This window comes from Amblyomma mixtum, chromosome 2 (genome assembly GCF_055824585.1).
Source record: "Amblyomma mixtum isolate Tamu chromosome 2, ASM5582458v1, whole genome shotgun sequence".
NCBI classification, from domain to species: Eukaryota; Metazoa; Arthropoda; class Arachnida; order Ixodida; family Ixodidae; genus Amblyomma; species Amblyomma mixtum.
The window spans coordinates 228,991,669-229,015,016 of NC_143013.1; the positions used below are offsets into that span (position 1 = coordinate 228,991,669).

The following is a 23,348-nucleotide window of genomic DNA, read 5'->3' on the forward strand; positions in this document are numbered from 1 at the left end:
GCGACGACAGGAACGAAGCGGCTGCTGCCGGTCGCGACAGGAAGCAGACGCGGCGGAAAAGAAAACGTCACGCGAGGTTCCGGTCAAATGCGCCGATTTCGGCGAATCAAGTATCGCTGCTCCACGGAGCGATCCGGGATTTACGCCTGATCCCGATCTGCCATTGGAACATACAACTCGCGCTCCCATTTTACCATTGGAATGCGACTGATCCAAACCGAGCAGAAAAACTTGATCCCGATCTGCCATTGGAATTCAACATAAGCTTCAGCCGGGCGTGTACGCTCGCCGTGCTTGTGCTATTTTCCAACATAAATGAGTGCGAGCAGCAACGATGCGCATCCAATGAGCTCAGTAATTAACCAATCGCTTCAGTTCCCAGTGCAGCCGGTTCAGTGGCAAGAATGACCAGTTTGCACAAATGTACCCGCTCGGGACAGCGGCAATGGACACTTGAAGGTGGCCGCCACAGATTCAGTTCCCAGAGCGTAAAGGCCGTTGTACGATCGCTTTTGAGCGGATCCGCCAGGCAGGCGGACTGGCGGACCGAACGACCAGACAATAGGCATTCGCCCCGTTCGGCAGGCGAAAGCAAAGTTGGTGAACTTCAACTTTGGGGCGGACGAGCGAACCGCCCGGCGACCGAATTGCAGCGATTGGCTGCTTTTTACGTGACGTAGGCATCCGCTCCTGCCGGGGCAAGATGGCCGTCCGTCGACCGAACTGGGGAGCGAGGCATAGGTCGTGGCTGTAGAGATGGCACCTATGCCGCGAGGCATACTATATTGGCCACATGTTGATATTACGAGTGTTCAGAGCGACTGCGAACTTCTCCGCGTGCAGCAGCGGCGAGCAGCGACAGTTTCCCGAGTTGAAATCGACGCTGATGTAGTTGACGGAGCGCCTCTTCAAACAGACGCAAGACCTCCGCGTTGGCGGTGTCACGAAGTGTTTATATGGAGCTGTTTGTGGTTGCTGCAAGCTTTCCTAATTCCTGCGAGGATCATCACGCACAGCGGCGAGCAAAAGCTGCTCACGGTGAACTTCTGTGCGTGCATGAGCTGCCTAGCACAGTGACTAGTGTCCGCGTACTGAAAGTGATTGCGATCGAAGCGAGTGCTTTTACGTCAAGGCAGTGAAATGTGCACCTTCGAGAGCTCACTACGCACGCCGTGCTTTCCGAATGCTGAAATGAATGTGGCGTTGTGCAGCTAGTCGCATTCGTAGCGATGGTTGCAGTGATCGCGACCGAAGCGTGCACACGACGTTGTTGCTGGCTACGCATTCGTTACCATTTTGTTCGCGATTCGTGTTGGCACTGTGCTTGAGAATTGCCGTGTGTGCGACGTGACGCGACGCGAGCTTTGCTGCACGGCCGTAGGACTGTTTTGCGGCGACAACAGCGATGTCACCATCCTTCTGCGCTTTGGTGCTCCATTCAGTACGTTTTGTGATGATGGGTGCTCGGGTTACGACTCGCCGGAGAAACTGTGTAACCTGTGTTAAAACATCGGTGCAGTGCAAATGTATCTTCGGGAGCGTCATTTCTTTTTATTTCCTGCCGGCTGTGCGCACATTTGCCTGCAATAAACATATCGGCGTGATGAATGGGTGACTGAACACTTCCGCTAGCCATTTCGGTTTAGGTTGTAACAACATGGAAGCAAGAATCATTGCCGCTTTTGAATCACGACTGATTGACAGTGTACAAATCTCTAATATGTGCCAACTCATAAGTCTGTTTTCATGAGCATTTCAGTTGATGTAGCGCAGAAAAAAAAAAGTGTGGCAGCAGCTTATGCAATCAAAACTGACCACAGACCAAGTTGAGCATAACGAGTCTTGATGAAAAAGAAGAAAAAAATATTGAGAAAACCTGTGCCATTGCTTTTTTTCTCTTTTTGCTTAGCAGTGTAAAGTCAATATTGACAAATGCTTGGCAGTATTCAGTTTAAGTGGGATGTTGGTTTCCACTGCAATCAGAAAAATACAGTGGTCTTGAAGCACCTCATAGGCAATGACAGTGTCTGTTGTTGATTTTGCTCATGGTCCTTTTCGATCCGGGGATAAGTGGTACGAAACTGGATGTGTTCACAATGCTATTGCTGCAGAGCTGCTCGCGAAATCGGCCTTATTGGTGTTAAGCGGTTGTTCAGCGGCGCTTCCTGGGTCAGCCGCAGCACTTTGTTTAACAAGCCATTCTCGAAGCTTTGAGAAGATCTCGCCGATGCACTTGCATATGTCTGTCTGCTACCACCTTCATTTGCCTGTGACTGCTTGCTACAGACATGACTACTTGCAGACTGCAAAATAAGCCCTGTGGAGCTGGTAAAGCTACGCTAGGAACAAAGACGATGGTAACAACATCACTGCACAGGGTAGCAATTCTTGCTCTGTTGTCGTCCCTTAGCACAGTTTCGACATGCCAACTTGCCACCGGTGCACCCCACAGTACGCTATGATCAAGTTCTGTGAAATTTACAGAAAGCAACAACAGGAGAGGAAGTAGGTTGTATAGGCATATCTAGTGCATGCTGTGCAGATAGCTTCCTGCCTTATTATAGCCTGGCCCCTCTGTTTTTAATCCTTCATCACCCAGCACCTATGGCCCTATTTGTGTTATTGGCATGTGCTGCAAATCACCAAACACATTTCATACTCTTGACCCTGCTAGATTGTTTTGGCCCATTAAGTTTTGATTCAAATCGGCAAGCTTTTAGAAGACATTTCTGTAATAGCCAACTTGCACGACATGCACCTTGACTGCAACATCCCCCTATGATGCTTTTGTTCTTTGCTTTGAAAAAGCATGCAATTCCCCTATTTATGTGAGGCTGGTTTTCTCGTGCTTTAACTTGCATCCAATAGCTCTAAACTGGATCCAAGCTTAAACAGCCAGCCTTCGGCAGATTTCCCTTGCCAATTCTTATGTATCTTGCCTTTTCCTGCAATCTCGGACGTCCGCCAAGGCACTCCTTTGGGCCTCAGCTTTTCATTACTTGCATTATTACCGTCCCTTCAGTGTTTTGTCATATGCCTTCACTGACAGCCATATGGTGTGTGCGATATTGCAATCAATACCAGCATTTCAGTTGTTCAAAACAACAATTAGCATGCCCTGGATTGTCCTGTTTGCTAATGCTACTAAGAATGCAGTAATATTGCTTTTTATTGTCAGCATTACATTTTGCCAACTTATAAGGCCTTCCGATAAAGGTATATTCACTGTATACTGGTTCAAATACCTAATAATCCTCATACACCCACCCACAACCTAGGATATTTACACCATGACGTGTTGTTAGTATCACCGTCTTCCAAGTTACTTGCATTCAATTCCCCTGTGTGTCATCAACTTGGGTATTCTAATGGCACATGGCACAAATCTAACTTAACTAGAATCCTTGAATTAGTTCAGTCCTGAGCCGCTTGTTTTATTTCCTCAGGCCATTTTTGAAGGTCCAGTGTGACAGCACTAAAAGTGCATATTTGAATGTCTTCATCTTATGCAGGTTTTTTTTGCTCCTTACCAACACGTCCCCAACTAATCAGTCCCAACTTGTAGTCTCTCGTGCACTAACACTCTTGTGCCTCATTTAGCTCATATGCCGCTGAATTTCAAGATTCGTTTTTGTTCGTGCCACAGAAGGCTGTAACGGTCTTGCATCCCACAAGGCTGTGTATCTTACTGTCCTTCGAAGTGGTTACTACAGAAATCATGCTATAAATTACGAACTCACTGAGCTCCTACCTGGCATACCATTTTAAAGCTCGCTACTATAGTAACGTCATTTAGGACCACTGAGGTGTGATAAATATGAAAACAAATAGATCTGATATAGTGCTCAGTCACTCGGTCACCTTGGCAAACCAGTACAATGCTCTCTTATGCATAACGTGTTCATTGAGAACTTTGTTCACAATTTATTTCAAACTATATCGGGGCAGATTTACACAATAGTAGCATTTGGGCTAACTTTGCACAAGCTAGCTCTAGCTACCTACATTCGCTCACTGCAAAGCTAAACATGCATTAGTGCACCCACCTGTTGTTGACCAGGCTTCTCTTTGTGCTTGTCTGTTCTGCTCAGCTGAGCAACACACTGACTTCATGATGTGGCTCAGTGAGAATTCTACATGTGTATGCTTATGCATGTAACTTGTATATAGTCACATATACTGAGGATAGTATTAACTGGGCAATTGGTTCAACTTAAAAGCTCTCATCATCAGATTGCAGCAAAGAGATAGCAATAAAAGACAAAAGTCATCACTGCCTTTCTGTTTTTCTTCGTCATCCTTCGGCCTGACTTCAACTTGGTTTTTTTCCAACTTCCTTATGACTACTGATGGCTCAGTTAATTCGTTTCCTTGCAACCCAGACTGGCAGTGGAATAAGGATATTTTGCTAAGAAATTGGTAATTAGTAACTAGTACGACATTATTCTATATATAACAAGTGGTGCGGATATCGATTAACAAATACAGATTCTCTCTTTTGCTTGCTGCTTTGGGAATCAGAGTTGCCCTTAAAATTTCTCATATTATTTTTTACTGATCAGAAAGGACGTACCTTCAAGATTGCTGTAGAGCTTTACTGGAGAACTTAAGCATCTATGGCCCACACATACTTCAATGGCTTATTTTTCAATTCATTCTGTCCTGAGACATCATAGCTCAAATTTCTGAAAATTAACTTTTTCGCATTCTGCTTGATATGATTGTGTTTGATGTAACTGCAAAATATGAAGCATTTCCCGTTCCCTTGACTATACAAAGCATTCTATCCTAGTCTCCGCCAATATTTGCTATGTAAACTTTCCAAATCGGTTCTTGCATTTCCTTAACCTCTAGGCCAGTGTACTTACTGCCTTATCTAATTATGTATGGATTAATGAGGATGGCACATGTATACTTTTCTGAAATACGGAGCAATCACTTTGTTTTAAATTCATGGGAGTTAAGAATGCTTTGTGGTTGTACGCACAATACGCCACCTTGTTTCTGTGCATGTCAACATTGATTGGCTCTCAACAGAACTTTCGACACTTGTTTACTATGCTGCATACTGGTTTGCACAATGTTCACTGCAATGTCACCTCAGGAAGCACTGGTAAAAGGAAGCGGCCTGCCCACTGTCACTGCAGAACAAAAGCGTGCACTTTAGTACAGTGATGCGCTCCATATCCGCTTTGAAGCCACTGAGTGGTATTTCTATTTCGATTTTCGTAATGGTGTGAAAAACATGACGAAAAAAAAACCAGAAAAGAAATCAGTATTATTGCGTCGTCATTTTTCTGTGATATTGTAAACACCTGCAGTTAACACTGATCTTCCATATTAGTAGAGGTTGGGAACATTGTAATTTCCTCATGTATAGATGCATTCATATCTGATGGTAACATGCTAAAATATGCTGATTTTTTCATGCATGCATAATACACACATACACATACACCTTTTCTTTAATGAGAGACAGCGGCGTGTTTGATGTCATTTGACCACACATACTATGATGTGGATAGAGTTGAAGTGTGGCGGGAGTGAACAGGGACACAAGAAGAATGATATACAGGTGATGCTGGATTTCCCACAGCTGAAGAACTAAGCTGGGCAAAAATGATCCGGTTTGGTTTGGTTTATGGGGTTTAACGTCCCAAAGCGACTAAGGCTATGAGAGACGTCGTAGTGGAGGGCTCCGGGAATTTCGACCACCTGGGGTTCTTTAACGTGCTATGACAGAGCATTGTTAAAGGCTGTGAACAAGCAGTCCACATCAGCAGCAGCAGATGCCCTCTCTACAGATGCAACAACCAATCTTGTCAAGGTCACCTTGATTGACGTCAGAAGCAGTAGTATGGACTAAGCCTCGGTACTATTCCCTTTTATCTAAGAGCACACAGAGGCATCTGCTCTACGTCACCTCTTGTGTAGGACAGTCCAGCATACACTGTTCGTGATATCGCTTTGGACAGTTGGCAGTTTCAGTGAGGTGTTTGTTGCCGGTTGTCTCTTTTTGTTTCATGTTAACTATGCGTATCTATTCCTACAACAAATATTCTTGTTTGCATTGAATTGGCATCTAAGCTCAGCCAACAACCAATGTTCAGTTTTGGTTTTTGGCTGTCAGAACATGTTATCACCGAACACTATAGTCAGATTCAATTTAAGTCTGCAGTGAAGCTCTGCCATCTGGACCGCCGCACAGAATTCTTCCGCGCCAAAAAAAGTAGTCCGCTGTTAAAACTTTTATTGTATACTACCATAAGAAGCTTATTACAAGAAAAAATGATAAGCTCTAGAATTCTGATACCTGGATAGATTAATAAAGTCAAACATCGAACAACTTATTTTGTTTACTGTTATTGGTTAGTGGAGTAATACAGGATGCCTCGGGCCATGACCGAGTGCTAACAACTGCTGTTTCTTTTAAGTTTTATCCTACTATACATGAGGTACGCGGTATGTGAACCAGAATCATAAAAGTTCAGTCACAGCAATTTCATCTTGTTGAGATGTTTGATGTGTGTCCCACAAGGTCACCATCCTCAAATCCAGCAAACCATTGTCATGAAATGCACCATTATTTTTTTACTTGCAGTTATGTTGTAGGTAGGCAGCCAACGTCTGTGTTAAAGTACTCCACTCAGGATGTCGGTTTGCTTCTGCAAACAATGGAAACTCACTAAAAGCATGTGCTTGATTGCACAGACGGTTACCAGTTGAAAATAATAACAGTCATATTCACCCGACATCACTGCTATCATTCAGCAGCACAGAGAACCCTACGCAACGTCGTAGAGGCTTGCGCCTACGCTTACGCTGCTGCTGAATGACTGCGTCGGCAGCGACGAACTGCGCGACTAATGGCCAGTTCACCCTGTTTGTGTTGCCCATGTAAGCAGTCAAAACCTCTACAGCCGAGCTACTCATCTGGTAGCTGACGAGAGCCGCGTACAAGAGCAAGAACTTCAAAAACCACGCCATGGCTATGCCGAAGTTCAGCCTATGTGCCGGTCGCCGAGGAGCAAAAAAAGACCACGTTTTCGCGCCGTCTAGGTTGTCAACAGGAGCATGCTATTGGACAGACGGCAATCCCGGGCGCGCCAATCGGAACGCTTTAAACCATCCGCCTCGTCCGCCAGCTCCAAAATGATCGTACAACACCCATTCCGCCCCACGCCCGAGCGAAGGCCGAAAGCGAGCGGTTCGCTCGCTGGCGGATCCGCCCAAAAACGATCGTACAACGGCCTTAAGAGCCAGACGAGCGATGAGGACAACCACGGAACCCACTTTCTCAGCTATGCCACCCTTCGTTTGACAGGAGCTGTACTCCCATGCAAAGGCCTCACCTTCTTCCTCACTCTCCTCTTCGTCGGAGGCCGACTCTTCGCTCTCAAGTTGGGAGGCGAAGAGGTTGGGAGCGTAGCTCGGGTCTTCGATGATGCGACGCCAGTCAATGCCTGCGCATTGCACGCCAACCACACGTGACTCCGAATTGATAAATCGTGTGCTAATTAACGGGCTGGGGTTGCAATAAAGAGTCGATCAATTGAGAACATTCAGAAAGATTTTTGTTCGGTTTGAGAAAGATGGAGTACAAAGTAGCCTAGAATGTTAGTGGACGCAAACACCAGTAAGCGTTCATTCAGTGCAGCTTCCACTAAGCGCAGCCACCGAGCTGAGGACACCGGCGGCATGTCGTTAGGGGCCAGAGCGAGTGAGAGTGGTGATGAACAAAACACACAAAGAGAGAAATCTGGGTGAATTGTAGTCAGCAACGGGTAATTCTCTCGATATAGGGCTACAGGGTCCAAAACTACTTTTTCCCTCGGTATACTTGATTCAGTGGCCTTGCATGTACAATCAAATGCCGCTGATCCCAAATTCGCTTGATTTAAACCTCCATTTTATTAGAAATGACACTTCGGTCCCGTCACGACAGTGACACGACGGTGCAGCAGTAAGCGACCGCGCGCAACTAATCGTGACCGTCGATTACGTCACTGCGCAACTTTGTCGCTGTGCTGTTCGGTACTGTTCAATTCGATACTATCGAAATGCGACGGTGTATTGTGATGATGTAATATTACCTCTTTGTGACAGGACTTGTAGGATGTTGTCCACGGTGAGGCTCGCTTCATCAGGGGAAAGCAGGAACAAAGGAAGTTAATCATTATTACGCGAGTACAGGGAGACAGCGTGTGATTTAATCAGGAAAAAATAAATCCTTCCCAGCGATCCCTTGATACGCTAATTAATTCCAATTCTTCAGCTGTAGCCCTCCGTTGCTGATCCTGTTATTAGAGGACACACACCATGTTTCACCTCAATCTATTATTAATTTCGAAAATTACTTTTTCACCGAAAACGACATATTCTTCGCCCCAATATGGATACTGTCACCTGTGGTGGCTACCAGAAAACAGCTTCGATGTGTTAATCGGGAAGTCATTTAACTAAATTTAACTTTCTAACTCTTGCAGTTAGGCTGCTTGTTTCTATTGAGACCTGTAGCTCGGCATTGCAGATATCTACACCGGTTTTTAGATTTTATAAAACTCCACTCTCGTCTCAGGTACACGCAAAAGAGCATGGGTATTTTTCACGTGCTGAACGGAAACCCAGTAGCAGAGTAGGGCTTGCATTTACATCTACGCATGTCATCAGGGAACCAGCCTGTCACGTGACCAGCCCTTGACGTGTCACGGCCTGAAAAGATGTGGTTCCTACTTTTGTCTCACAGCCCTCACTGCGTTGTTGCCGCCCTCAAAATGCGCACAAAAAAAGCGCTGCATTTGTATCGCATGTCACCTCATCGGTGGTCATCCACGGCAAACGTTGTGCACAGGGTAGTTGGGGCGACATACGAAGCTTGAAGAGTTTGCGCCACTGTTGAAATATGTTACCCAGGACGCGTACAGACCCTAAGAGAAAGATATTGCTGTACTAAATTGACTCTTGTCGATGATCGCGGAGAAAGAAGCTCATTCCACCTCTTTGAGAAGAAGATTGCTGGAGGAGCCCTTGCAGCATCTGGGCCTCAGTTTGAGCAGCCCGCTCTTGCTATCATTTGGCACCACCGCACTTGGCAGTCAGCAACAGGTCTCTCTGTGCCACTGTTCGAAATTTCTAGCGGCAATCTCATCAACAGCCTTGCTAAATTGCAAAATTTTCTTTTCTATGCATTGTTAAATTTTCACTTAATAAATTATTCCTTTTTCTCTCTCTTACAATCTCTTTTTCATCCAAACTCTAATCTGTTTTCAGTCCATGCCCTACTTTAAAGCTTTTGAAAGGCTAACAACAGCAACAAACGGCTCGTGTGGAGATTCCTATCATCGTATGCCTTAGTGACGGTATCGGGGCTTCTTTTCATTTTGCAGGCTTTGCACCAAACTCACGTCGAAGTCAAATATTGGGCATGTGTTATTTCTGGCGAGACCAACACCATCACGTATCGATTCCCGAAATTTTAGATTACAGCTGCTCAAATGGTCACGTGTCGTCGTGTTTCTGAGTCCGATTCCTTTCTCCTGTGCATAAAAGTGCTGCTCAAGTTATTCAGGGATCATCCATGGCATGCCTGCCCAGTTCTACGGAATTTAACTGCACGACCAAACGCCGCGCAGTGGTGGGTGCTCCGTACCGGGGTCCAGCCCGGCCAGGGCGTTCACTGGCAAGGCCGGCTGTGCCACACCCGCTTGAGGAATGGTCCCCAGGGGCTGCTGGCCGATGTAACCCGGGGGGGGCCACGGCCGCTGTCAGGTACGGCGCCCCGGGCACCCCGATGCCCTGCGGGGGCACGCCTGGCGCGGTGCCGGGCGGAGGGGCCTGTAGCGGGTAGGGCGCTTGCTGCTGGGGCGCGAAGGGTGCCTGAGGCGCCAGCGGTGCCGCACCGGGCAATGGCTGCTGCACTGCAACGACAAATGTACAGGGTGTGAGAGTCAGCAACAACGCCTGCCTTGGTTTCAGCCACTGTGCGCTTTTTTCTTCCTCGTGCTTTTGCACATTTCGCTTTTTTTTTTGTAACTGTTGCAGCCTGTGCATTCTGTGTGCTAATGTGTTGGTCATGACCAGCAATTCTGGACGAAAGCATTTGTAAGCAGGAAATAGTTTATGAACGCTATTTTTATATATATATTAGATTTTCCGATGGCAATCAATGCATCCGCAGATCTCCCGTCGGCAGGCTTGCATTTTTGTGCAGTTAACGGTTTTGCTATCGTCACAAGTGCTTCTCATGGATTTTGTACGGCAGTATTAAGTGGCCGATTTTGCCGATTTGCAGCACACCGGAAAAATGGACCGTAACCTTCAATATTTGCACCAGTGCCTGACAATTTTAGAATGTTGAAAATTTTTATGAACAATGTTGGACACGAGGTACGAAAAATAAGCAAACAAGGACTGGGCTGTCTTGCATAATGCCCATTACGGTGTTTCATTCTTTGGGATGCAGCGTAAGTAACTTAATATGTATCGAGATGCAAGGACACTATAACTCAGAAGAAGACATTAGAATGCACCCGAATATAACTGACCAAATGCACCTCCTTCGCTCTTGGGCAGGTTATCGCGTTCGAAAGTTCAACCCCTTAGTCTGGCCAACTAATCTAGTGACTAGAAGCCTGAATCTCCTCGCTATTGTTCAGTCATGTACTCCAAAGCGATGTTCCCCTCATTTTTCCAGTATAGGTAAATGATGTCGTTAAAGGTCTCATTGTGTTCATCTTAGTATAATCTTCCGCCGATGTTTATTTATCTGTTGCCTCTGTATTCTGTCTCCCGAAGTCTCTAACCACTCATATTCACTTCGCAAGCACATTACGGAGGTCACACGGCCACATGCAAACAAACAAAGCGAATCTTCTACAAGAGAATCTAGATGTCGCCAAGTATATATCTGCAACTTTAGGAATCCGGGCCTTTTTACGGGCACATCTATTTAGCCCAGCCACGTAAGTACAAAACAGCTGGCGTCGTGCCAAAAAAATGGCGATTCTCGGCGGATCGTTTCAATACGTTAGCATATCCGAGGTTGACACACTAAGTTCTATCCAAGATGATACAGTTAGGTTCGTATTTTCCGAGGTGAACGCACGAAAGTTGCTTATGTCCAAGGTTAACGAGAGTAACGTTGGTTATATTCGAGGTGGTACAGCAAGCTTCGTCATGCCACGCGGCCACGTGCGGCGGCGGTCGCCGTTTAACCCTTCTAACGCAACGCATTAAAAGAAGTCACTGCAGAGGACTCTTCGCATCGGATAAGGTCGGTTCCCGCGATGAGACCATTGGCCCGCGGAGTAGGTGTCACGTGACGTCCCATTTCACCTCCGCGAAGTCCGCGCCTGACTTGCGCAGGGAGAAAATGCACACGCATGTTTTATGCGCTTATCCTCCGAGCTTCACATTTACAAGTAGCGATAGCGACATTAGGCATTCGCATGGTATTCAACCACGCTATCATTGCTCGTTGACCATCGTGGGCAAGGCACAAGTTCACGAACAGGAAGGGAGATGTCATGTGTAACCTGATCCGCGGACCACGACGCAGTCAGCAGGCCCTGTAAAAGGAATCCTGAGCCATGGTTACAATGCAGGAACAAAGGCTGCAATTATCACTACCCACCTCTTGTGACAGAATGAAGACATATCATGTTATTCTCAACGTTAAGGTATTTGTGGAGACGCCCCCTCCCCCCCCCCCCCCTCGCAAGCCCTGTACAACCCGCTGCATTCTTTCCAGTTTCACTTGGTCGCTCTTTTACCTCCTGGTGCTCCTGGGTACGCGACCGGCTGCGGTGCTCCAGCATACGGAACGCCCGGTGGAACCTGGAACGTGGTTGGCTGTTGCTGCTGCTGTTGCTGCTGCTGTTGCAGCTGCAGCTGTTGCAGTTGTTGCTGCTGTAGTTGTTGCTGGAGCTGCAGCTGCGATGGCTGCTGCTGTTGTAGCTGCAGCTGCTGCAGTTGTTGCTGTTGCTGGAACTGCAGCTGCGGTGGCTGCTGCTGCTGTTGTAGCTGCAGCTGTTGCAGTTGTTGCTGCTGAAGTGGCTGTTGCTGGAACTGCAGCGGTGGCTGCTGCTGCTGCTGCTGTGGCAACAAATACGGCTGTTGCAAGGGGGCGGCCAGTCGCTGCCCAGGCAATGCGGCGCCCAGGAGCTGCTGTGCGCCAGCCACTGTTCCCGGCTGCGGCGCGCCCGCGTACAGCGGCCCGAACTGCCCCGAGGTCACCTGGGTCGGAAGCAAGCCCTGCGGCAGCCCCGCAGGGCGTGCGGCACCGGCCGCGGGCTGGCCTTGTGGCTGGAGGGGGTTGACGGCCATGGCTGCTCGGAGACTGGAACGGATCTTCTTCTTTACCTCAGTAAACTGGAAGGGATGTGGTCGTCTCCTCGTCGTCTTCGTCTTCGCCTCTCGCCGCTGGCTCGTGCGAAAGATCAGAGAAGTAGAAGTTGTGTTCCTCAACATGAATTCGACCTGTGGTTCTTTTGGAGACACGCGCTCTACGGCTTTGCCTGGGTTTGCCAAAATCAGTGGCAAATTGTGTCCTGTTTCTGGAGCTTCGCGTACGGGACCAGAACTCTAGTTTAGCTTCTCACAATGCGCACCTTCTTAGGGGGACTTGAGCCTATGTCTGGAGAGGCTCCTCCAATTTTTTTGACTAAGCCAGCTTTGTGTCTAAACATAGGCTGTCTACAACATGCGCCAATTTGTGTTTACAGAGCACCTGTTTTCAAGAATTCCAATTTCGCTTAGGTCCGTGCAATGACTTAGCATTGTGCAGGCTGCAGTAGCTCTCTGCGTCGACCATACGCTACCGCTATATGCAAAGCACTTATATGCCAATATGATAAACGCCTTACTGGAGGAATATCTGCTCCAGTATCCGAGCCATGCTGTTATTTTCACAGATGCTTCTCAAGAAGGCGAAAAAGCAGCAGTAGGTGTTTATTCCCACACACTGGATTAGTGTTCTTCTATCCGGGTCCCTGATTAAACACAATTTTTTGCTGCTGAAATTTTCGCAATTGGTTTGGGCTTTCAAGATGTTCGCCGCACTATTTCTTAAGTAATCATTCTATCGGACTGTCTCTGAGTCTTGGCAGCGCTTGAAAGTTTGGGAACTAGTCTCTTGTACCGATCCCTAATGTACTCTGTGCCGCTTCGTGTGCAAGAAGTGCGTTTTCAGTCGATCCCAGGACACTGACATTTATTTAAATTCGATGGTTATTTCTTAGCGAAGCAGCCATCAATGGACCCGTTAACTATTTTGTTCTGAACCTCACCCTGCAGACCACGACCGGTTATAAACGTTACCAAATACATTAGTACCTGATCCATGAGCCCATCCTTGGTACAGCGGATTTCGAGCATTTAAACTTCCCATAAAACATACGCTCTTGGGCATCAAGGCAATGGAGATTTCCTTGACGGTGCTGCGCTTCAGGATTCCACGCCTTATTCTATATTTATGCCGTTATGGGTTCACGCCCTCGAATCTGTGTGCGTTATGCGGGGACGTTGACACGATAAATCATTTCATCCTCTACTGTGAGCGGTTTGCACGGCAGAGAATGCAGTTTTTGCAGAATCCTCTCGCTCGATTAGGGCTGCCCTTTACTCTTCCCGTCCTCCGCTCCTTCGGTGGAGCCGTCAAAGGGGATGCCCTTAAACAGATGTGTCAGCTTCTTCACCAGTACGTTATTGAAACCGGGAGTTTTCTGCGTTAACCTCTCGATGCCTTTACTTTTATCTCAACATTATTTTCTTTCTGATTATCGTTTTAAATTTTAGCTATTCAACCCACAGCGCTTTCTTTCCTCGATTTTAATTCCGATTTTCTCAAGATATCTCAAAATTCGTGACTTGTTTCTTCCCCGAATCCTCTATTTATATTAAAAGCCACTTGGGATAAACCTGGATGAGTTTTTTCCTGTTTGGGTCTGCCCAAAACCGTGGCTAATCTCCCACTATGGGTCTGTGCCATCTTTTTTTTAGGCAACAACAACAACGGCAACATCATTCCTTGCTTCAAGAAGATGATGTCCTTGCTTATGTGTCCTTGATCTCTGCTGCTTTTATCAACTTCTCCAGATGGTTCCGGTTTATTCATCATTGGTGAGGCCGTTCTACGTTGGGGCGTTTGGTCAAGGCTTAGGTTAAGACGCAAGCGACCTGAGGGTGCGTTTCGCTGTGAGATGTCGTTGATCTCCCCCGGTGGAGGGTTTGCAGCTTGGTTTGCCAGCTTACCAGCCCAAAGTCTGCCGCTTGAGTCCTTCCAAAAACATGGCACTGATGCAAGTCCCCTGGCTCTCGTTTCAATAGGTGAGGGCGCGATCGAAATGAAAACCCCCAAACTAATTCAACAGGAGCTAAGATCTTTGACAGCCCGCTATTTGCGGACCTCTGAAGTGCGTCCATTTGGCCGCAGAGGCATTGTCTTCAAGTCCTCAGACAATGCTTGTGTCTAAGGACTTGAAGACAATGCCTCTTCAGTGTCAAACTTTCACTTGCTTCAGTGCCTTGCTTCAGTGCCAAACTTTCAGTCCAGAGCCGGTGAAATCGTTCATTACCGAACAGCTTGCTTGTGTCAAGGGTACGTGGAGTCGACCCAGAATCTTCCTCGCAAGAAATTCTAGAAGAATGTCAGGATGCAAGACTTGTAGTGCTTTCAGTCTATCACTGCAGTGGAGAGGTAAAAGGCTCGGGTGTTGCTACTGAGTCTGTAAAAACAACTTTGCTGGCTCTTCCTGCCGTGATGAACTAGACATTTGGACTAAGTGAAGAATATAGCTTGTTAGATATCATCAAAGAGAAGCGGTGGTGTAGATTCTATGCTTACGCTCTTCTTAACAGGAAAAAAAGACTCACATGCCAGTCGTGTGCGTGCCTCTGCTGGGGATACTAAGTCCAATTTGACTGCCTCAATTGTGACCACAGTAGAAAAAGCCCATAACAATGTGGTTGAGACAAATCTAAGCTCTTTTTCTGAGGCCTTGGCGCAGCTTGTTGCAGTTCAATTTGTGTCACCGTCATCAGCATCCCTTCTGGCAGCAACGCCTGCAACTGTTTCTACTTTTGCAGCTAGCGCTATCCGCTCAACATCGCCTCATGGTGCTTCCCAGGTCCCACTTAACATCTATGTTCATAGCAGCGCATGTCGCACCGACATCTCTACAACAGACGTCGAAATGGCGTGCCCTACGCAGAAGCGCCGTGCTTCCTCGTCACCATCGAAGTCTATTTCTCCCCACATGAAAGCTAAAAAAAGGACCACCGAAACTTTTTCCCCAGGTTGATACACTCAAAGAGGCGGTTTCTGCCTATTCAATCGGTCAATAATCATGCCAGGTGTCAAGGATGGATGTTGCGTTGAATTTAAATACCGTGCCGCGACAAAGAGTAAAAAATTTCCAATATACTGATGTACACTTTGACTCTGATATCCACTGGAAAAATCAAGTAAAACAGGTTTGCACAAATTTAGCTTATGGATGCCATATTTAATTGCAAGCGCGAGAATGTTTCGATTTTTCAACCATTCGCATAGTCTAGTGTGGTGTTATACAGAGCCAACTAATTTATGGCATAGAGTCATGGGGTAACAAGTATCCTACATTTCTCGAACCCGTAATTCGATTAAAGAAGAGAGCGGTAAAAATCATTACTTTTTCAAAATTATATGACTCTAGCAACCCACTCTTTAAGTCAACCTGTATTCCGCCTTGTCACTGAATATCCATTTCAAAGGTAGCGCAGACAATTCACCAAATCTTACGAATCAATGATCCACTTCCCCATAGCGTATTCTTAAAACCTAAAATGGAAACTAGAGCGGCTATTGCCAAACATTTCAGCTTACCAGTGTGTCGCAATAGTTACGCCTAAAGACTTATAGAGTTCAATGGAGTTTTAATTTAAAATAGTCTACCTGGTGATATTAAACTGAAAACAAACTTTGTGCAATCTTTCAAAACGTTCCTGATGAACATGTGAGGTTATGTGTATTGTTCTTCTTTCTGTTTTTATAAGGATGCGTGTATTGTGGGCGCTTACCTTTGTTTATTCTCAAAGTGTTGAGAATGTGACATTTATTTTATGAACGCAATGTGTCGCCTTAGCGTGCCGCATTTATAATGTACAGTTTGTAATGGACACGAAACTAGCCTTTGGCTATGGGTCCAATAGCATTGTGGGTTTATCCCTTCTAAATTAATTTTCTGTTGAAATAAAAAGAAATGAAGTGCTACATTTGAATAGCCACTTCGTACTGTCGTCTCTTCCAGATCTAGAACTACTTATTCACAAATATAACCCTGATATCGTGCTTTTACAAGAAACGTGGTTATCACCTGAAAAATCATTTTCAATGAGAATCTTTAGAGTTTTCAGATCAGATCGAAATATTGGCAGAGGAGGTGGATTGGTGTCCTTGCTATCTAAACATATATGTCATCAGGCTTTTATCTCTAAGAAAAATCTCCTCGCTGACTGTGAGCTTTTAGCGATCACAATTTCATTTCTGCATTGTTCCGATATTACAATTGCTAATGTCTATTTTCCTTAAAGTGTACACAGGACAGGCTGTTTAGACAGCTTGGTGGCTGGCGCAAGCATTGTATTAATTGCAGAAGATGTTAAATCGCACCATATTGACTGGGGAAGTTGTACTGATTCCTGCGGCCAGCTTATCTGGTCGTGGCTGTCTGGAAATGCTGTACTCTGCTGGAATTCCAGAGAAATAACCTTTGTGCGAGGAGTTCCTCGCTCAGTCATTGACTTAACATGATCAGCAAGTAGGCTAGAGGTGACTGATTGGTCGACAGAGGATTCGAGTACATCTAGTGACCACTTTTCTATAAATTCAACTATCCGGTTATCTGCGCTCAAAAATAGTTGTGTAACCCATAAACTAGTCAACCACAATATTTATAAATATTTCATGTCCGCTACATTTGCCTCTATAGTTAGTACAAGTCGGGATGACAGAGCTGAGCAGACGGATTCATTTTTTGCAAAATGCAGCAGACCACTCAATATTCAGTGTGCCCGCAGCAGCCTCTAATAAACAGCCGTCTGCTTGGTGGACAGAAGAATGTGAGGAGGCCTACCGTTACAGAAAAGCGGCCTGGAAGAGGCTGTCCTGCAACCAGATCTAGTTTATATGCGCAGTTTTTCTTAAACTGTATAACCTTTCACTATAACTATCACTATATCGGCACATCTCCCGTCGACAGGCTTCCATTTTTTGCTATTGATGTTTCTTCTAGCAACGAAAGCTACCAGACAAGGACGGCGCTCTTTTCAGCATTTAACTTGAGGTGTAATCTGCTCAACCACTACTGCACAGTACTCCAGTATGATTTTAAGATATCATAGAGAGAGTGTATACAAGGCACAGCCGGAGAAAACGCAATGCCGTCCGCATAGACGCAAGCTTGAACATGTCGATGGAGAGGAATGGAACCCAGAAGTAAAGTAACATGCTGAAACTGTAGAAGAGTGCGTTTTGAATGACAGTTCTTTTTTCACCATGAGGTTTTCTAAGAAAGAATACAAACGATGGCGTGTTAAGTAGAACAGGTTACTGCCTTTCGTTCCTGCAATTTTAAATCAAGGTGATTTTTCTTTGAGGCGAAAAATAATTTTAAAGTTGAGCTCTCGCGCCGCAAGTTGCATGGTCTCCTAACGCTTCTTCACCGCAGAGCACGGCCCCGTCGACATTGCGGCCAGGCGAAATGCACAGTTCTCGTTTCTAAGCAGGTTTGCACTGCACGCAGGTAGCAGAACATTGTGCAGTCGAACAAATATTCGTGCGAAAAGATTTACTTACCGCTGCCGGGCGGCACATGCACCACTGAGATTGTCCAGTGTGTTCATGCCGCACTCAGTCGTCGTTGTCAGAGCAATGTCAGGCGTGTAGAGACCGCGAGGTAGAAGCGAGTCGGCGCGTCGGTGCCGCGGTCGCAGTTCGGTCACTGGAGAGCGCACCTCTGCGCATGCGTCCCGCGCTCACCGCCAGCGTGTATCGCGTTACTCGACGCAGCGGTGAGGACTTCGCTCCCTCCGCGATCTTATTCGGACATGAATGAAGAACTGTTGTTGCGGTGGCCGACTGGTCGTTCCTTCCTCGTAGTCCATTTTCGTTTGTCTGCTCTTGGCTGCCTAGCGCCTAAGCGGGCCCGTTCGAAGTCCGAGAGCGAAAACGATCTGAGACAATTACTGCGCCACTTCATTTGCTCAAAAACCGATTTATCTCGCTTATTGCATACCGCCCACCGAATGTCATGAGTTAGATCCTACCCTAATGGTGCACGACTGCGAGACAGTGCAATCTGTAGTAGTTATCTGGCCATAAATGTCTTGTCATGCCTGTTGTCGACCTCTACAGTGGAGAAGCATTAAGAAACGATGCAGCTTACGGGGCGAGAGCCCGACTTCAAGAATTTTTTCTCATTAAAAAAATCTTTTAAACAAAAATCACCTTGAACGATATTTCAGAAATAAAAGGCAATTTGTGCTATGCAACAGTCCATCGTTTGTATGTTTGCTTCGGCCACCTCATGATGAAATGAACAAGTGTTTGTGGTTCAAAACACACTTTTCTGCAATTTCAGCGTTTTATTTTGTTTCTACACATTAGCTTCACGAGCTGTAACATTTTGTTGCAGGTAATACACATCTATGGAATCAGGATAGCTTTTTCATGGTTTCCGAGAGCGTGCTTATGCTTTTTTAAATGTATTGCAAATAGTTGAATTTTTAAATTTTGTTTCAATTCTAGAAAAACATTTATACAAAAATGCAGTATCTGGACCCTATCATGATGTGCAAATGCCATTAAAAAATTTAAGGCTGTACGACTTTTTCTCCATAATTGAGCGGAGTCTCGCATCACGCCATTCGATGCCTCTCAACTGAGCTCACCTCATGTATAAATTTTTCGGCAAAAAGTACTTTGCGCTTGCATTAAGTACGTTTGTAGTGGTTGAGGGAAACGTCTGGCATGGGATTGTTTGGCCAATCAATTGCCACATTACCAAATTTAGGAGGTCAAAGAGTCGATCATTAAGCAATTATATTAAGATCACAACTTTCTTTAGATTACTTAATTTGGCCTCCGTGGAGGCCATCCAAAAATTGAGCCGACAGAAATCCCTAGGCGCTTCCACTAATCATGCAGTGTGTAGCGCCAAGTGGCTACAAGATTCAAGCTCGTCAAGGCATATTTGTGGTAGCGTGTGAAAACCCTTATCGATGCACTCAGTACGTTTCTCAACTCGGGTCAATCATTCAGGCCGCCAGAGAGAAAACACCAACGTTGCTTAATCAGTAAAACAGAGTTTGCCCAATTCTCATCGTGCTTTCAATCTTTCACACCTACGCCGATAAGAATCTTTGTTTAAAATTTCCTTTTAGATAGAACAACAGCTTGCTAGTGAGCCAACCTCAAAGGCATTTAAAGTAGTTACTTATTCGTGACAAATCATTTTCTTTCCGATGCTATTGCTCTCTGACGAATGGCTGTGAAAGTGTCTGTCTGTGTATCGGGCTTGTGTCGATAGATGGCGGTAGCAATTAAGCGCGTTCTCGCGTTGTCGGCGTCTGTCAGCCAGGGTGTCGAACCGGAATTTTTTCGGGTTCGGTTCAGATTCGGGTTCAGGCCTTTCGGGTTCAGTTTTGAGTTCGGCTCCGGAGCGACATTCCGTTCCGGTTCGAGCCGGTTCGGACCACGTTGAACCGGTTCAAACGGGTTCAGACTATAAGAAATTCTTAACGTAGATTGTTTTTATTCAACCTTATTTTGCTGTTTACTTCTCTTTTTGTTGTCAGCTTATCAAACAAAACTGCAAAATTTGCACAGTGCGAGATGTTTTGACTTCATCCACTTTACTTTAATGTCCGCGGCGAAAAGATTTAAATTTACGCAAGAACTATGTTCGCCATCTTTTGCTCTGGTGAAAAGAATATGACAAAAACTACGGGCTTGGATTGGTTGGGAGCACTTCGCGTCTGTACGGACACAAACTTGCGACGTCGTCGTTGCGACATTGCGTTCTGACACTGCTGCAATTGCTGCATTTTGCGAGGAGGAAATTACATTTGTTACATAGAATTTTTGTAACCTTCCTGGGGGGTTTGAAAGGGAGCCCATGCGTGGGCAGAATTGCTACCTCGATACAGTTTTTGTCTACTAACCTGTTTCAGAATTTTTATTTTTCAAAACCGATAACCACAGCTACCTGGCAGCTGCGCTTATTAGGTGTCTAAATGCTCATCTGTCTTTTCTGTACATAGTCGTGAGACAATTTTGTGCTGATGCATTCGATTTCCTCAGTTGTCGCTTTTCGTTAGAATACCTGTACGGGTTCTCCAGAAGGCAACGGATAAAGGTCCTGACCGGTCATTACTTCCTCTGCGTGCAGCCTTACCTAGCATTTCATGACGCCAGTCTATTAAGGCGAGTTTAGCGGATGTACATTAAATAGGCCCCAAAAATCTTGCATAGAGTTCAAACGTGGACCTTACGGGTTAGGACATACCATCGAGCCAAGGCGACGTTTGTGCCGTCATCAGTGAATTGTTGTATCTGCGAGCAACGTGAAACTATTGAACACAATTATTTGTGATGCTATGTTCGTTTGGGACATAGCCCACTTCATGAGTCTCTTAATAAGGACATTGAGGTCACACCTTACACTATATTTGTGCCTGTAATAAAGGACACTGGGATTCCCCGTGAACTTTTCCTGTTAATAAGACTTCTTAGGTTGCGGAAAAGCCGTATGACTTATAAACGCGCAAAATAGCCTCTTTCAGCGAGGTCACTATTCAGAAAACAATGCAATTTAGCTCAGAACGCATATGTTGCGCAAGTTCAACCTCCTGACTGGTCGCCCTTTCTTGACGTGTGCGCCTTCAGGAATTTTTTATGTGCGGGCAGAGTAAGGGAGTGATGGTGGCGTGAGGCCGCATGCCAGGGTCGCCGAATTCGACCCAATCATGTTAGGCACGAGGAGGTCAGGGAGGTTCGTGATATTTCATGCGATAACAATAAAAAGAATCTTCGAGGATGGCCGAGTAGCCTAAGGCATCAGTAAAGAAGTTTCTGTCTTGCGCCCGCCGCCACTGGCTCGATTACCACTCAGGTTAGGGGATTGTAGTTGTTAGTATAGTTGTTAGTATAGTGTAGTTAGAGTATTGCAGTTGTTAGTGTAGTTGTAGAATGGGGGATAGAGTATTGTAGTTTTCTTTACGGCGTCAGCAGTTTGGCCTCCTTTGTCAAAAATTCAAAAATTTCCTTGGGGTGTGGGTGGATGGGTGTGTGTATGCACGCGCGCGTGTCCCGTAGACACAGTCTTCCTCTTTGTGTAGTCACTGTTCATTTTTTTTTCTAAGCATTGTACCGCTGCTGCATGCCCACCTTTTCTTGCTCATTTCTGTCGCGTGCAAGAAAAAATGTTGGGATTCTTTAAAAAGAAATGCCAATTTATATTTCTTTGTTTTGTAATAATTCAGTATTAATTTCTGGTGTTTAACGCGCCAAAGCGACGCGGAGTTTATCAGGAACGCTGTAGTGGAGGGCTTCAGATTAACGTAGACAAGCTAGGGTTCCTCAGAGTGCACTGACATCGCACAGCACAAGCGCATTTTTGCATTTCGCCGCCATCAAAATGTGGCCTCGCCACCGGTATCAAACCCGCGACCTTGGCATCAGCAGCCCAGCTTCACAGCCGCTGAGCATCGTGAGAGGTCTTATTCATTATCTGCTGTCTGAGACAAGGAATGCCTCGGAATGTAATTGTTGCACAACGTGATTGGGTCATTGCGCCTATGCTTCACATGTTTGTGCTACACGACACTAATAAAATGAAATAATTCTCACTTAGTGCTTTAAGAGTTAAAGCAGTGCTAACAATTCGATTAAAGCTGTACATAAGCATGTGAAAGGGGATACTATAAAATGCAATATTTCACATCAATCTGGCGTAGATCAAAACTACTTAAATAAAAAAAGAAACCTGCTAAGACACGATCTCAGAGCAGATTTATAAACCTCATGCTACATCATTTCACAGCAACTCCCAAGCACTGCGGAAAATTTACTTTGAAGCCGATTGTGTAAACTTTGGTGGATTTTATATTTTATGCGGTTTAAGATCTCAAACTGACTCAGACTATGAGGGAAGCCGTAGCGTTGGCTTCCAGAAATTTCGACCACCCGGGGTTGTTTCACGCGTGCACAGAACACGGGCCTCAAACATTTCCAGTCCATGTGAAGGCGAAAGCCGCACCTCGTATCAAACGCGCGTCTTTCTAATCAGCAGCCGACAACCATAATCACTGAGCCATCGCGGCAGCTAGTTTAGACTTCACTGGTGAGTGAAATACTTGCACATAACCTATTTCAGATGGTTGGCACACGATGAAACTGAACCAATCCGCTTGGCATCAGACACTAAATACTCCACTGTTTAATCCGAACCAAGCCCAAGGCCCACCACGACGCAGTCAATTCTTCCGATAGTGACCTCTGCGTAGCCTTGGTCGACGAAAATGCGGTTCGCGCCGTTGGTATTGTCGTTTCTGTCCTTACGGCTACGTAGCATCGCTGTCTATTTATTGATACTGCATTCAATAAGATGTCCTCCAATCTCTACCTCGTGGTATTTCTGTAAAGGCATGCATGGCGGTCGCGTAAAAGCGAAAGCTGACTATGCGCGCCGCCTCAATAGCGAGCTCAACTGGACGTGTCCAAGTAAGCATTGGGGTGGCTAGCGGCGTAAAAAGTGCAAGTGAACGCCACTGATAGGCACTTCCTGGCCCCAGCAAGGGCATCACTCCACAGCATACAGCGCTACAGGCATCGATTGCAGTTAGCTGTTAATAGCTAAGATGCATGCTTCAATTGTACAAATATGGCGCAGGCGACTACAAGCGAAGTTTGGGAGAGAGTTTAGGCATCTCGAGGAGGGCCAAAACAACGCTGCCCTGGCGCGCAAAATTTTTACTACTACCCCGATGATCGCACTCGGGCTAACTAGAGCGTCACGAGCCCCGAACTTCGGAAATGTTCAGCAGCAGCAAGATTCTTGAAATGGATTCATAACAGGCTATTCGCGTAGTCCATACGGATCGGATTCTTGCACAACCGCGGGATGAGCTCCAAAAAGCTCTCATCAAACTGTGTCCCCACGTTCTCAAAGTCGGTAGGATTCCTTGTCCTGTGGTGCATCGCCCCGCAAAGGAACTTCAACACCTGGCGCCTGGCATTCCTTTTCGCTATCCATCCACGTGGGACACTACTCACCATACAGACAATAAATATTCACTATGATAATTTGAGG

General features: G+C 46.0%; 1 protein-coding gene across 1 annotated transcript in view; it reads right to left on the reverse strand.

Moving 5' to 3' along the window:
• LOC149362851 (uncharacterized) overlaps positions 1-12,324 on the reverse strand; it is a 30,289-nt gene extending 17,965 nt beyond the window's left edge. Inside the window, exons 1-6 of the mRNA XM_089567489.1 lie at positions 11,897-12,324; positions 11,756-11,835; positions 9,808-9,917; positions 9,650-9,761; positions 8,094-8,138; positions 7,353-7,463 (exon numbers count right to left, since the gene is read on the reverse strand). Coding sequence (XP_089423615.1) covers positions 7,353-7,463; positions 8,094-8,138; positions 9,650-9,761; positions 9,808-9,917; positions 11,756-11,835; positions 11,897-12,324 — 886 coding nt within the window. The remainder of the gene's footprint in view (positions 1-7,352; positions 7,464-8,093; positions 8,139-9,649; positions 9,762-9,807; positions 9,918-11,755; positions 11,836-11,896) is intronic.
• Between the last annotated feature and the right edge of the window lie 11,024 nt (positions 12,325-23,348).